We start from the raw sequence: 14,249 nt of genomic DNA on the forward strand, positions 1-14,249 counted from the left end.
TAATTTTGCGCAATAATACTTTTTTGAGGGGTGGCTTGCTAATTTGGGTAAGTTGACTAACGTCCCAAGGACAAGTAGCCAAGATCCCTGCTATTAAGGCCTCTCACTTTAAAAAAAAAAAAATGGATAATCACCAAAAACTATTTTGATGATCATCGAAATTTACATCCAGAATAGATGGGGATCATTTATATCAAATTTCACCACAGCCGAAAAAACTAACTGCTACTTATACACTGATTTGCCAGAATACAATTTACACAACAAAACATATATTATTAGAAAAACAAAAATCCATAATTCATATCTTTCTTCACAATTAGAACATGTCTATTATGATCCTCCTGTGTTTAAATGTAATAAATAAAAACATCAGACCAAATATTAACTCTGAAAAATCAAATATCACAACAAAAGAAAAGAAAATAAGTCTCCCCCTCAACAACAACCGTACCGGGTTGTTTGCTTTTGTTCCTCGTGCTCATCGCCATTGAGACTAACCCGATTTAGTGAGAGCTCAGCCTTGTAAGAATCCGAATTTAAGATCTTGCGGCTTACATTTTTATAGATCTCCTTGATCACGATCTCAAAGGCTTTTTTTACATTAGTCGAATCGAGGGCAGATGTTTCCATGAAAAATAAGCCTTCTGACTCTGCCAGGGCTTTACCCTCGTCTACTGACACTGCCCTAATGTTTTGCAAGTCACACTTGTTGCCAACTAGCATTTTCACCACTGTCGTGTCAGAATGTGCTGCAGTTTTGATTTATTTCTTAATTAGTTATAGTTTACAAAGATAGAAATGATATGACAACTATAAAGAGCTTGCTGCATCAGTGAAATGGTGTCAGAAAGGTACGTTGGATAAAAAATGCAATATATTGTTTCCAGGCAGTTTTGGCTATTATTTTGGGGTCAAATGTTTCATACAATGACAATAAATCATAACATCTTCTGGACTAGAAAATGCTTCTAGTCATCACACATATGTCATTTGATGTTATACACTGCAATTTCTATGGCTTTGCCTCCGCAATTTCCTATTATATCAGTGCATCTTTATTAGTTCCATTTCTGAGCCAATTCATGATTCTCATGTTCAATGGAGCCCCTTCCCAAAAAGGTACTATTTACCAAATTTAATGTTGACAATTCAATAACAAAAACCAAAGAAAACATGAGCAGTAGAAACCACCTAACACTACACCTCTAAGATTATTTAACACTACAATCAACCAGTACGACTCAGTGCCTACAGGTTGCAAAGCTTGACCAAAAGACATGAAAGCATGTTCCACAAACAGTCAAAATTAACAACAGTATCTAATATAAATTTCCTACTATTACCAAAAATATTTTAACCACCTTAAACCCCATCTCATCTCTAGCTTTAAACTTCAAATGTAATAACAAGGAAGACAAGTGCAAAATTACATTTTAGACAAATTGACTATTTTTACTCATGATTAATGAACACGGGTCTTACATCTTCAAAAAAGTGTAATAGTTAGGACCAATGGAATTTTAAGAACTCTTTTTTATGTTACTATAACTAAAGTTTCCATGAATATGCAACTAAAGAAGGAAAGTCATTTAATAATTTAACCTTCTCCACAGGTTAATATATTAAGGACAGTTTCTAGAAGGTAGAATTAGAATCAGTGTGGCACCAGTTCTAAGAAGCCAATGTAATGATTATAATTGGTGTCGCTCATTAATAAGATCAAGTGTCGGGATTCTCAAAAACAATGTACTACATGGTAATACCAACTGGGGGGGGGGGGGGGGGGGGGGGGCATGGTACTACCAACAGCTTGTGCTCCAGAAATTTCCAATAATAAGGATGCATAGGATAAAACTGTTGCAGTAATTAACAACTGAGAGGCCCACAGAATATTAACCGATATATCCGACCATTCAATTCTAAACAAGGAGAAACATATGCAAATATTGATCGTTTTGGTTACCCGATAGTTACTAATATAGTAAATATAGTAAATTTCCTCTTATTTTGATCTATGCAACAATATATTGGTCTATTCCTCAGAATTAATGTACTCAAGAAAATGCCCTGGTGTGTGTGTGTTTTTCTAAATTAAGGCTGATGTTACTATTGGAATTTTGTCTTCTTCTATATAACCTATGACAAAGCAGAAGCAGATAGATGTACTTGAAGATATTTACCTTATAGTGGTCCTACTGCAATATTAGTACTATCTGCTTATAAAACACACATAAGCAATGTAATAGATGATATCTCTATTACAAACCCACCTAATTTGTTGGAGACAACAAACCAAAATCCAACTAGACAGCAACGGGTGTTCATTATCAAAGGAAACAGAGGTCATAATTGGGAGCAGATCTATCAATTATCCTAATCAATTTTAAATAATGAGGTTGTCAATGCACCAACTAACTTTTTTGAAAAATAGGCTGAATGCCCTTCCATTAATGAAAATAGAAGCTTACAGACCAACTAACTTTTTCTGCCGACGTGATTAACTATTATCAACTAACACTCTACACCAATTATGGAAGGAAAGAGAGAGAAGCAAGAAAGATGATGGATTAAATAAGGGCTCGTAATGGAACAGAAAATCTAGTTATGAACAACTACTTCAAAATACAAATAGAATCTGAACAAAGGCCAAAATGGTCCATAGAATCCAAAGGCCTACCAAAAATGAACAAGATAATTTATGGAGAAATAGAAAAATGCTATTCAGATCTACCCATCATATTCATACCCACGTACCAGAGTAACACAATCAAAATGAGTAATCATAGGTCAACTTTGCTGACCACAACCCAAAAGTACAATACCTCAGAAAAAGAAACAAAAAGAAGATTTGGTAATTTCTTCAAAATTATATTCCTAATTATAAGGATAATCCATGCAACTAAGCACACGCCTTTTCCATTTCCACATATACGATACCATCTGTTGTTCTGATCTGGTACAGCAGATCTACCAATTAACTAAAATCTGAACTAGCTAAACTACTAGATCTATCAATAACCACAATAAAAGAGCAGAAAGAGATACATACTGTTAAGCTCTTGAAGCCACCGACCGACATTTTCAAAGGTTGATCGCCTCGAGATATCGTACACTACCAGAGCCCCAAATGCACCACGGTAGTACGCTGACGTGACAGCTCTAAACCGCTCCTGACCAGCTGTATCCCAGATCTGCGCCTTGACCTCCTTCCCGTCAATATCCATGCTCTGCGTCTGAAACTCCACCCCGATCGTCGCCTTCGAGTGAAGATTGAACTCATTTCTCGCATATCGTGAGAGCAAATTCGATTTTCCGACCGCCGAATCGCCGATTATGACGACTTTGAAGAGGTACTCTTCCACCTCCTCTTCGTCTTCCCCCATTGACGACGAGAGATGGTAGATTCGGTTGGCGATTAATGAAAGCTTTAATCAGCGTGAATGCGCGCACAGCAGTTGCTCCAAATGGAGAAGGGGAGGAGGGGAGGAGGTTATAACTTATATGGTGGAAGCAAGAAATAGAAAGGCGGGGTGGTGGTTTGTACTGTTTGACTCTGGATTGGAGAGAGGAGGAGGAGAAGAGCGCATGATTTAAGTAGGGGAGAGTGGGTGGCACGAATCATAATTCATAATAGAGAAGGGAATGGAGAGAGAAAGTAGACCAACTTTGTCTTTCCCGTGGCCGTGGTGGTCGTAAAGTGTTCAACTATGTAACGATCATTACTGCTCATAGAGACCTGTTTTTAAATTCTAACTAACGACTCGTGAGAGACAGAAGTTTATTCTAGTGGGCCCGTAAGAGACCTGTTTTTAATTTCTAACTAACGACTCGTGAACTGCTGTTAACTGAGAATGAGATCAAATCCAAATTTATTTGGATCCAATGGTTTGATGGTTTGATGTTTTCAGCAATAATAATTGATGGTTTTATACACTGGATCCTTATACTATAGAGTATAGAGTATAGAGTATAGAGTATAGAGCGTCCTATGCCTATCCGCTACATTTGTTTGTAGAAATGAAGAGGTAGAGAAAAGTGAGAGTGGAGGTGGGCATGCGCTCCTGTCTCGGCATGAATGATGAGCTGTCGTTAACGTTTCGTCGTGCCGTGCGAGAATAAAAAGAAAGAAATTATTGTGACCCACTGACCCAGTCCCAGTCCACTTAATTTACCTATGTCTCCTCTCCTCTCCTCTCCTCTCGTTGAACGGTGTGGGGATATGGAATCATGTGCAGAATACAATATGTTAAGATAACAAATATGTTGCCAAACTATATATAGTCAACTCTTACTTGGGATAACGGAACCAAAACATCTGGCTGCCTAACACTAACACCAACACCATCAAGATCTTTTGTCCCCATGTACCAATGAATTTGTTGTATTAACTCAAATTTTTTAGTTAAGATCTGAAGCGTCCAATTTAAATCGGAATTAATATAATATAATATAATATTAAAGGCCCCGTGGACCGAATTGGCTGAATTCTAATTATATGGTTCAAAAATTAACTCAAACAGGAGGTTAATGCAGAGTATGAGAAGAAGTCATGGACGACTTGCATGGGTCCTTTTCAAATTGACAAAGGTCTACAGCAATCAATCATGTATTTGACAATTGTCTCATCACTCATGGAAAGGAACATTCTGACAACCTCAACCTTTGGCCTAGTAAAGATAATTTTCTCTAAAAGAAAAAATAATAATGAAGACAACATAGGTCTAATTCAGATACCAGCTATCCTAAATGATCCATGTTTCATAATTTATTTGATGCCAGCAAATTCAATTATTAGATCTGCAGCTCATTGCAGTCTTCTCTTTCTTTCTGATGTAAATTCTTGTGCGAAACTCTAATATCATCGTCTATCATGTCTTGTAAATTGTAATCCAAACCTTACCTCATCCTTTGTGTTTGAGTCCGGTTCATCTTTATTTTTGCATAACCAGGTCAATCTCTGCTCACACTTTGATTTCCCAGTTGAGGCTTGAGATCTCATTTCAATATCTACTAGGAATAAAATAATATTTCTCATATGTTGCCTTGTACTTGTATCAATTTGATTTTTTTTTCCGTGAATTACTAAAACATAAAAAAGTAATGCAAGAACATTGTCCTTAATGTCATTTGATTTGATGATTTCTACACCATTTATAACAAGAAGTCGCACCATTTATACCCCTATTTTCTTAGAAAGTTTACAATTTCGTCTATTTCAATTTGCAATTAGCTACCAAGAAATCAACAAACCATGAATATATTTAGCATAAAATTATGAGACCGTGAATGCAAGTACCAGGCAGTTAATTATTGAATAAATATCCATACCCATTTATTTTGTAATTAGGAATTAAATCTCCTAGATTATCGCGTGTTTACACAGATATTTATTTACCGTAAACACCTCACAATAATTGTTGACAATCATATTAGGACCGCAAACTACTATGAACATGACACTTCAGAAAAATGATACCGGCATACTGCTATCAAATTACTGATTTTTAAAATGTATGCTACCACAAAAATGCAATCAACACTCCCCAATGAATGCCAAAAACAAATGCAATCAAGAGCAAATCTCAATTTCACATATCGAGGAAAACAAAAATATAACTACCAGCTCCACAAAAATACTACAAAACTTCATAAAACAAATGTCACTGATCAGTTTCATCCTCAAAACACAAGGGGGTAACAAAAGTAGCTTCCTACAATCCCTTTTTTTTCTCCAATAAAGAACAGTAGCAAGATAAAATTATAATAACTAAACAAGAGAGAGAAACTACTCGTCTTCTTGGCTACGGAGCCTAGCTAGCTTGTTGGTGACAACAATGTCGAGCTGACCTGCACGCTCCACAATCTCCTTGCGCTTCTTGGTTGACACATCATGCGCTATCTCGGCACAGTATGTCCTGTTAGAATACAAAATCACAAAACAATCAAAATCCAACGGTCAAAATCGTGAATGCTGTACACAATACATTGCAATCAATGCAAGATTGCTCGCACCAGCAACCTCAAATTACACCAATTAAACGACAGGAAATATATTACATTTTAAGTTTTCATACTGGCCCTAGACACTGATTGGATTTAGGAATACACCTCAAAAAGGTTGAGAAATATATAAAATATTTACAGCCTTCGTCAGACAACCAATGTTAATTGTTCTATGCACAGGTTCAGAGCAATATCAATCACATTTGAGACTGGAACCAAAGTTCTGTTGCATTTGAAATTCCATTGCCATGCTATACCCATTGCGTTAAAGGCCCACTAGGTATTAACCCTAATATTACAATTCAACTTATGACAATTAATTAAAAACAATGTTAGGGGCAATTTTGGATGAATTAACATCAATATTTATTAACTCAGCATCTTTTGCTACCACCCAGCGGGGTTAGAAAATAATATTTTGAATATATTCCACAAATAACAGTAACATAATGACTGACAAAATGAGCAAAATGGAAACCTGTTGTGCATCATCAGAAGCTCAAGTTCAGCGACGTTGTGAACAACAAACTTCTTGAAGCCGTTGGGGAGGTAGTGGCGGGTCTTCTTGTCAGACCCGTACCCAATATTGGGCATGAGAGTGACTCCCTTGAACTTTCTCCTGACCCGGGAGTCAATACCCTTGGGCCGCCTCCAACTAGGCTGCACGTACCAAGCACAATTTAAATGCAAACATCTTAGCAATAGTTTAAATGAATATGTTTAACAGATAGTACATGAGAGTAAAAATTTAATCCTTAACCCTAATTAATTAAAGGCTCAGTCTTTCAGAGAAATTATATGATTGTTGCGAAACAATCTTCGTGACAAACACACTCAATGGCATCACCACAGAATACAGACTATATTGCACTCTCGATATCAGACTTTTAAAAGAGATTGAGGTCAATAATAACACAAAAATTAAGATCAAGTTCGATGCAGGTATTCTTTCGCTTAAGATCTCACACTATAACACAAACAGCAATTAAATTGAGCTTCCAATTATAGATTATCAGTAAGCTAAAACATCATCAGATCCAGGTGAAACAAAATGATATATACCTTGACGCATATCTTGCGGTCGCTCTGTGGCCTCTTGAAGTGCTTCACGCGCTTCTTCACGATCTTCTTCGTCAGCAATGGAACCGCCATCTAACATAAAAAAAATTGAAGGAAAATGGAAAAACAAAATCAACCTCGCATCTTTGGCATTCCAAACAAATTCTATAATCCATAGAAAAATTTCGATTATATTTCGAGCGGATTAGTACCTTCGAGCTGCGAAATGAAACCTGGAGAAAGGAAGAGAAAGTGAAGAGCGCGGCGGCGAGAAGTGGTGGGTGCTTCTCAAAATGCTTTATATCGTAAAACCCTAGGATAGGCAACAGATGAGAGATGGGATTTGATCGTTGCTCGAATGGACGGTAGATATTAGCTTCAAAGAGAAAAGAGCTAATTGGGCCCTCATTTATGGGCCTTATAAATAAAGAAATTTCATTCCTATCGGACTCGTATATATTGGGCCTGAAATTAATTGTCAAACAATTGAAAGACAGAGAACAAATTGTTCATTGTTCCAACTTCCAAATGCATTGCAGCCCGTCTTTGCCTCTGTCTATAATCTGCAACTTCTCTCTCTATTAATTGTAAATTCATCATTTGTTTATGAATTAAATATTTTATTCCATACAATTTTATTCTAAATTGAGGATCAATTTTATCTTAATATCTAAATTAAGGGACTGAGCATCCCACACATCCTATATGTTCAACCATTTATCATGCTAAAAATATGCCGCATCCTAATTTCTCATTTCTTATGTTTATGATATTCTTTTAAAAAAAAAGGATGTTATTAAAATTAAATGATACTATTCTTAATGTAGTTAACGAAATTTGGTCTGGTGCTCTAGCATAGCTGTTCAATCTGCATCAAAAATTGTCTAGATAACTTTAAAATTTGTGCAAATCAAGTACACCTGAGTCATAATATGAATCGAAATAACTCATTGGACCGAATTTGTTGTGATACTCATCTGACTGCCCCACTCCCACGATCAATCATTAATCAAGGACAACCAAATTTACAATTGATCAATCATTAGTAGTTAAAGGAACGTTAATAAAAAATAAAAATAAAAAATTGGTTTGAAAGATGCCGACTGTTGTTATTCACAAAAATAATAAAAGGATGCAGAAGTTTTGTTTGCACTAAGAAGATAATTCCAATATAGGAGGCTGGAAAATTCCTATTCATCATTTCGTTTAAAAGTTTATGAACTAACGCAATAATTTTGCCAGACAATAAAGCTACATTAGGCTTCCTAAATTATGAGCTAGATATACACATAGCCAGCTGGCTAGCTCAATTATAATCTTATGAAAATTTAATTTTTTTTTTTTTCTGAATGGCATGTCGCATGTGTGAAGTCTGAAATGGCAGGCACCGTATGCTTTTTCGTTACCTGTAAATTAACATTTTAAAGAACTCTTATCATTTAATTGATTACTTGCTTGTAATTTATCTTAAAATAATGCAAAATAGACTAAAATAGCTTATAAAATATCTAGCGGTTGTGATTTGTTTGGTTAATTATGGATTGAGCTACAGTTTGGACCGGAAGAGAAATAGATTATAATTTGAAATCAAATTCGATGTGATGTTATATTAGGGTCATCGGATCAGCATCAAGATTCGCATACATTTAAACTGCGTGAATCTTAACACGGATCGATGGATGGTCCGATAGCCATCGAACTGAAATCGGACAACCCACATGTAACACGTAACACGTAACACATAAAATGCTATCATTGATAACATGCATTTTACATGCATCTAGAAAAACATTGTCGTTTTATTTTATACTAAAACAAATATTAATTAGAAAAATGAAAGCAACATAGTAAAACGTTATCTTTAACAGGATTTTAGGTACAAAAACAATATTGTCATTAACAGCTAGCGTTTGTGCTACTTTAGGAGATTTTCCATTAAAAAAGATGGGTACAGTGTTGTACAAACATGAAGGTAAAATAATATCCACATGTGCACAGATCAGAGTATCAGACTGCCTTTTGGAGTACACCTTTCCCTGTGGAGTCCACCTTTCTTTATTACGTCTAGTGGAGCGCACCTATTAGTAAATTAAATAGCTCGCATCGCATGTGGCCATGTCTCATGTGGGATGGATTTGACTTGTGACCGTGATTTATTACATACGCTATGCCTATGCGGCTATGCCTATGCTAACCATGACTGTCAGTCAGTTAATTATAAAGTTTGAAAAGCATCTACCATTAAAAAAATAATTATCTTCTGTTCAAGCCATAAATGCCATTAAAGCAAATTCAAACTATATGTATGTCCATTGTATTTGTCGCTCATGCTATATTAATTGTAATTATATGGGATCTATTTCAAATTCAAACTATCTCTCAAACCGAAAGATTTCGCTCAAAAGATCCGTAATTGCCGGATTTAAATCAAATTGGCATTTTAGGATAATTAGTTTGAGCTGTTCTATCAAATCAAACTATATTCCAACCGTCAGATCAAAATTAGATTGTTCATAATCATATCCCAAGGGTTGAAAAGCAGCAGAATAAAAATCCCCAAAAAAATGATCTCAAGGTTTTAGTTTTATATTATCAAATCATAAAACAATAAATCAGTACCAATGATAATGAAATTAAATTCAGAAATGAAACACCACCCATCTGAATTTACACATCTAAAAGCAATGACCAATTTGCTTTATTGTTTAGCACCTAACTAACCACACCTCAACATCCCCAGTTTGACAAAATAAAAACAACAATACAAAAAATTTCAAATTTCAAATTTAAAAAAAAAAGATACAAACACACACTAAAATCTGACAATGTAACAAACCAAAAGTACCACAAAAATACTCCACATGTCACTGACACCACTTCTCCAAGCTGCATTTGGTGAAGAACCAGGGCTGGAGGTTTCGCCGGTAGACGGTGAACCAGGGGCCGTAGCAATCGATCTTCCGTCACTCGGTGCCGCTGCTGGTTCCATGGATCCAAATTTAGTACCAGTCAGTGCCAGTTGTGCTTTGGATGCTAAGTTCTCAGCCTTCAACGCGTGCTTATCCGGCACGCCTTTTGTCACCGATGAGCCGACCTGGTACACCTGGTTCAGGCTCTCTGCCGATTTGCCGATGTTCAATGTAGCAAACAGCACAATGTTACCATCAGATCCGAATACCGACGAGAGATCGCTCGTCTTGTACAGGATCTCTGACTCCTGAACACCACTGTAGCTGGTTATATTGTAGGTCTTCACGGCCATCAAGCCGTTGGATTCTTTGAATGCGATCAGGGCTTGCGTGCCTACCATACTCTCTGCAGTTGGGTTAATGCCCCATGCAACCCAACCAGTCGGCGAGGCCTGTGGCGCTATGAATGCTATAGAGAGCGTGCCGTCAGCGTTGTATGTCCAGTGAATCGAGGCGCCGAATTGATCGAGATCGGTACATTTGGTGTATGTTTTGTTGTTGGTAAACTTGTACGAGGAGCAAGTACTCTTGGTAGCAGCATGGCTTGTTGGTACCAGAGATATGGAGAGGAAAAGTAAGAGAAGAGGAATAGCCATTGCCATTGGATAGGTGGTGAATGAATATACTATAGAGAGAAGTGTGTTCTGCTCAATACTTTTTGTGGGGCTTGTGTTGGTTTTGGTTTAGTGCAAGGAGGAATTTAAAGGAGATTATAGAGAGAGAGAGAGAGAGAGAGAGAGAGAGAAAAAAAAAAAGATACGCTCAGCTCAAGAAAACTTTCCATTTGACAAAAAAGACATTTAATGGGTTCAGACCCAATTAAAGGAGTGGTGGGTGTCATGTCTCGAAATCTCATATTTTGATTCTGGAGCGGCATTGATATAATACAAAAAATATATATTAAAAAATATAAACGGTCAAATAAATTTTAGTAGCATGATAACGGTTATTGTTTGAACGGTAAGAGAGTCTCCATTGCAATTTTGAAATGTTGTAAACGGAGATTTATTTTAATTAATTAAAAGTCATATGCTCACAGCTCATAGAAGAAAATTAAAAGAAAAATGATTGTAGAGTCCAGATTCATTGGTTTCTGAGGCCGGCTGGTCCCTCTGAAATCTGAATAATGGAAATAGAAATACAAGGGAAGTTCAAAAGGAATTCCGTTTCCTCTTAATTAAGATCTCAACCGTCCGATTTAAATCCCCACTAATATTAAAGGCCAAAGGGTATCGTGCGTTATAAGCGTTTGAGCTCCTGCGAGGCGAGGCGAGGCGAGGCGAATACATCTTTTTAAGATTCAGATGCGGATTCAATAAGTAATATATATAATAATCAAGTATGCCTTTTTTTATTTATATGTAATTTCAGTTTGAATTATCGGATAAATGAACTGATCTTGAACTTACCAGTATTCAGTAACAAAGTATTAATAAAAAAAAATATTGACCGTTTAATCTGCTTTGGAAGTTTCAAACACAAAATGATGTAAAAAATCACAATACTTTCATAAGAGAAAAAAGTACACATATATTGCACATGGTACTCCATGAGTCCGCTAACCCAAATTTTATAAAACTACTAAAATCTACAACTCTACGTTATAAAGTTTTGTTACTTTTTCCTTCTATATCTCTATTGTTAATATCTGCCTACAATGACAGCTACTGTCACGTTTTCAATATATATATATATATATACTGCACGGCTAAATTGCTTCCGCTGTTTTTTTTATTTTGTGATGTCCAAACAACAAATTCAAACCGTTAGATGTTTAATCTATATTATAATCTACTTGGAGACCAAATTTTACATTTTCTGGAATTTTTTTACTATTTATTAAGCTGGTTTGGAAACCGCTGATTTTAATGCTGCAGAAATTTACTGAAATCAGCGGTTTTCAAACCAACTTAATAAATAGTAAAAAAATTCCAAAAAATGTAAAATTTGGTCTCCAAGTAGATTATAATATAGATTAAACATCTAACGGTTTGGATTTGTTGTTTGGACATCACAAAAATAAAAAAAGGCAGCAGCACCTCCGGCTAAAATGCTGCCGGCAGCAAATTAGCCAGACCCTATATATATATATACATATATGCCTACAATAGTATCGACCACATGTCTACAAATAAATGAGTTATATATTGGTATCGATTTTAGAAGAATTAATTCTCAGATGGAAATTAGGAGAATATATATATAGATGCAATAATTTAATTTAGTTCAGCCAAATTGATTATTATTTGAAAACAAAATTGAAGTGTAAAATAGAAGTTACCATTAGATCAACGTGATGTAGAGATATATGTCTAATTGTAGGAGTAATTATCCTCTTCTATGTACTCGTGTCAGAAGATGTACGCAACAACAATAACGATTACGTCTCTACCAGTATCTACACGATCAAGTTGAAAATTAACTACAAGTCGGAATGTGAACACATGCTAACATATCCTCATTTTCTCTCTCTTACTCTCTTTTTTTTTTTTTTTTTTAAGAAGTGCGAACATAATTTGATTCAGAAATTCGATGCACCATTTGGTTACACCAAATCAGTCCCGACATTTTAAATGCACTAATTTAGAGAAACTTATCTAAATGTATTTATCCAGAAAGCACAGAAAATTTAGAAATCCAGGGCCATATATTATTAATTAATTCCTGCAGTCCAATTAAATTTATCCATATTTAATTTTAAAAATAGAACGATTGTAACACTTGGTACAATATAATTTTTGGTCAAATTAATCTGAAACCAACAGTCTGAATTTAAACTCGAACGGCGGCGAGAATTTGGCCTCGAACTGAACTAACACCAAAAGAAAAGGGACAAATTAAAACACGTTAATGCTTTTTAAAAGATGACAAGCAAGTGTGTTAAAGTTACACGCGGTACGTTGTAAAAACAAAATCACAAAAGATATACGCCGTTAATCAAACCGTTTTTAATTAAATAAGAACCATGATACATGTTAAACTAATGACATATATAGTTAGGCAGTGATGTAATAGAGACGTTACTTTGAGTGTGCTCCTCTTTTTTATAACTTGAATATGATATCTCCCATCATCAGTGACCTACTATTTTTGGACCAAAAAAAAAAAGAAATTATGTTTACAATATCAAATATTACAATTTCTAAAGCAAAAAGGATTGTTTTCACTTTCTCAATGAATGCATGGATGATATAAAATCAATGATTCGGTCTTAATTTTCACACTAACAGTCACACAGTGTGGAAAATGATAATTCATTTCAATTGAATAAGTCATAGTATATACTCTAATTAAAGAGACTGATTGAATAAATCGATCTCATATAGAAAAAAAATCCATTATTTTCTGATATATTTTTTTTTATTTCTAAATATAAAAAAAAAAAAAAAAAAAAAAGAATTTTGAACGGTGAAGTGCACAAGGACCTCTACGCAGAATGGCTGCTGGTCAGGCAAGGTGGCATTTTTTTTTTAATGAAACATTCTAGAAAGATTTTCTTGAGGGCATTAATTTCGTCCGACCTAAGAAAGGCCTTTTACCGGCCCATTCCACAAGTCGGGCGAGACTTGATTAAGAGGGAAAGAAGACTTGATTAAGAGCGGTGACTGAGAGCGGAGTTTTGTCATGTGTAGGCGCACCGCGCATGGCATGGGAGTCCACCTGTTCCTTTTGAACTTTGGACCCTGATCCGTAAAGCACGCTGCTTTGATTCTAAGTTCTAACCAGCAACCAGCTCAGTCGTCGCCTGAGTCTGACTTGACTTGCCATCTTTTCTTTATTCCGCGTGTACGAAGAGCCACGCTCTTCAATCTTCGATGTTGCCAGCCAATCCAATCCAATCCATCATGCGTAGATCAGGAAAACGTCATCACCTCCTTCTTTCCCGATTCTCTGCAAATGCTATGGTATGCACGCCAAACCCTGTCTGCCACTTGTCGTTTACTCATTTGTCTGTTGGAAGTTGGAACTCAGACATCCCAGCTGATTGGTTTTAGTTAGTCAATTTTTTTTTATTTTTTTTTTCAATTCTCTAACTAATAATAATAATTTATGATGTTTTAACTTATAATTTTAATTATCAATTATAATTCAAGAAATTTATTTTGATTTTAACACTAAATTTAACCAAAATTACAAATCAAATATCCAGAGGAGGGTAAAAAAAATTTCAAGGAGGGGCAAAGTCGATCAATACCGATAGATCACCACTAAAAC

At 35.5% G+C, this 14,249-nt stretch overlaps 3 protein-coding genes across 4 annotated transcripts in view; all 3 read right to left on the bottom strand.

The window, feature by feature from the left end:
• Positions 1-255: 255 nt before the first annotated feature.
• On the bottom strand, positions 256-3,601 carry LOC144569570 (ras-related protein RABA5c-like). Its single transcript, XM_078320013.1, has 2 exons — positions 3,053-3,601; positions 256-752 (listed from the first exon to the last, which is right to left on the bottom strand). Exons 1-2 carry the CDS (start codon positions 3,384-3,386, stop codon positions 439-441), a joined length of 648 nt encoding a protein of 215 aa, XP_078176139.1. The 5' UTR covers positions 3,387-3,601; the 3' UTR covers positions 256-438.
• A 1,949-nt stretch (positions 3,602-5,550) lies between these two features.
• Positions 5,551-14,249, bottom strand: part of LOC144569785 (large ribosomal subunit protein eL32z-like) — a 55,331-nt gene continuing 46,632 nt past the window's right edge. The window contains exons 1-4 of one of the 2 annotated variants that reach the window (XM_078320259.1): positions 7,278-7,426; positions 7,069-7,158; positions 6,485-6,666; positions 5,551-5,918 (exon numbers count right to left, since the gene is read on the bottom strand). In XM_078320259.1, coding sequence (XP_078176385.1) covers positions 5,789-5,918; positions 6,485-6,666; positions 7,069-7,158 — 402 coding nt within the window. In that variant the 5' untranslated portion in view covers positions 7,278-7,426 and the 3' untranslated portion in view covers positions 5,551-5,788. Of the gene's footprint in view, positions 5,919-6,484; positions 6,667-7,068; positions 7,159-7,277; positions 7,427-14,249 lie in introns of those variants that run through there. The other variant, XM_078320260.1, reaches the window with a different exon arrangement.
• On the bottom strand, positions 9,711-10,660 carry LOC144569384 (cytochrome b561 and DOMON domain-containing protein At3g25290-like). Its single transcript, XM_078319710.1, has one exon. It carries the CDS (start codon positions 10,634-10,636, stop codon positions 9,878-9,880), a length of 759 nt encoding a protein of 252 aa, XP_078175836.1. The 5' UTR covers positions 10,637-10,660; the 3' UTR covers positions 9,711-9,877.

This window comes from Carex rostrata, chromosome 18, assembly GCF_964058835.1.
Source record: "Carex rostrata chromosome 18, lpCarRost1.2, whole genome shotgun sequence".
Classification (NCBI taxonomy): Eukaryota; Viridiplantae; Streptophyta; class Magnoliopsida; order Poales; family Cyperaceae; genus Carex; species Carex rostrata.

What these genes read in the sequence shown, in the direction of transcription:
- LOC144569570 (XM_078320013.1), bottom strand. Translation starts at nt 3,386, where the DNA reads ATGGGGGAAGACGAAGAGGAGGTGGAAGAGTACCTCTTCAAAGTCGTC. An exon ending in GTGGCTTCAAGAGCTTAACA is followed by an intron (nt 753 to 3,052) that starts GTATGTATCTCT and finishes TCAAAACTGCAG; the next exon opens with CACATTCTGACACGACAGTG.
- LOC144569384 (XM_078319710.1), bottom strand. Translation starts at nt 10,636, where the DNA reads ATGGCAATGGCTATTCCTCTTCTCTTACTTTTCCTCTCCATATCTCTG.